Source organism: Gekko japonicus, unplaced genomic scaffold, assembly GCF_001447785.1.
Source record: "Gekko japonicus isolate JY-2015 unplaced genomic scaffold, Gekko_japonicus_V1.1 scaffold1667, whole genome shotgun sequence".
Lineage (NCBI taxonomy): Eukaryota > Metazoa > Chordata > Lepidosauria > Squamata > Gekkonidae > Gekko > Gekko japonicus.
In genome coordinates, this window is record NW_015168702.1 from 18,100 (window position 1) to 19,286 (window position 1,187).

The 1,187-nt window shown below is 63.9% G+C and overlaps 1 protein-coding gene across 1 annotated transcript in view; it reads left to right on the forward strand.

The window, feature by feature from the left end:
* The window catches only part of PAX4 (paired box 4), a 20,105-nt gene that overhangs the window by 15,575 nt on the left and 3,343 nt on the right, over positions 1 to 1,187 (forward strand). Inside the window, exon 4 of the mRNA XM_015415504.1 lies at positions 804 to 941. Coding sequence (XP_015270990.1) covers positions 804 to 941 — 138 coding nt within the window. The remainder of the gene's footprint in view (positions 1 to 803; positions 942 to 1,187) is intronic.

Below are 1,187 nucleotides of genomic sequence, written 5' to 3' on the forward strand. Positions count from 1 at the left end.
TGGGGGCACCAAAGGCTTTTGGGGTGGGGGGTGGGGGGGGGGAGGGAAGGTGCTCTCCCCCTTCAGACCTGGCAGAGTTTGGTCCGTGTAACCCGCCCAGCAGTTTCCAGCCTCATGGGTAGGATTTTCTAAAAGCCGTCTGTTTATACCCCAGGTCACGAATCAAGTAAACCTTTAGTAACTACAGATAAATCACAGAAGGACCAGATAATTGGGAACCATCAGTAGATGGAAAGTTACAGACGGAGCAACCAGAAAAAGACCCCAAAGGGGGCATCATTACGGGTCAATCCTATATTTACAAAAGAGCCTCAACATTTCTTTTCGTGGGAACGGGTTCAAGATGGAGCCCCTTGGCACAGCCTTCCTGGGAGCGGGTTCAAGATGGAGCCCCTTGGCACAGCCTGACTTTTGGCTATTCCCCCGCACACACACACGCGCGCACAGGCACTCGGAGGCGAGGCCAGCCACCGACCACTCCTGGGCGTGTTCCCGAGCTGCATCTGCTCCGTGACCTCCCAGAAGAATGGAGCCCCCCCCCTCTCCAGAGGCACACGCACACGCACACGCGCACGCGCACACGCACGCAGCGTTTTAGAGGGGCTGTGAAAGGGGCCCTTTCTGGGGAGGGGGCCTGGGGAGGGGGTGGGTTGGTTGGCTTGGCTTCCCCGTGGCTTCGCTGTCTGTTTTCTGTTCGGGATTCAAGCAGAGGTGCCTTTGATCCCGGCTGCCCGGCCGGCCCGGCCGGGGTCCCAAGGGTGGCTCAGCCCCTGCCCCGTTGTCGCCTTCCTTCCTCTCCGCAGGCGGCCTGCCCTTGCTGGGGGCGGGGCGTTGTTCCGAGGGCTTCTCCCGGGGGACTCCGCCGGAGGGAGCCAGGAGGGGCCAGAGGCGCAGGCCCAGGCGGGCCCTTTCGAAGCCGCAACGGGAAGCCTTGGAAGAAGGTGACGGACTGCCCGCTGCTGCTGCTGGGCCGGGCCGGGCCGGGAGTCCCTGAGGCCAGGGGCGGGGGCCAGACCTCAGTCAGCGAGGCCCTTCCAGGGGCGGCAGGGGGTGGGCAGGGAGGACGAGCCAGGGTCTGCCCTGGAGTCCCCCCTCGCTGCTCTTCTCCTTCCGTTCCCTGCTGCCACCCAACTCCCACATCAGCAGCAGCAGCAGCAGGGGTGGGGTGGGGTGGGGTGGGGTGTGGG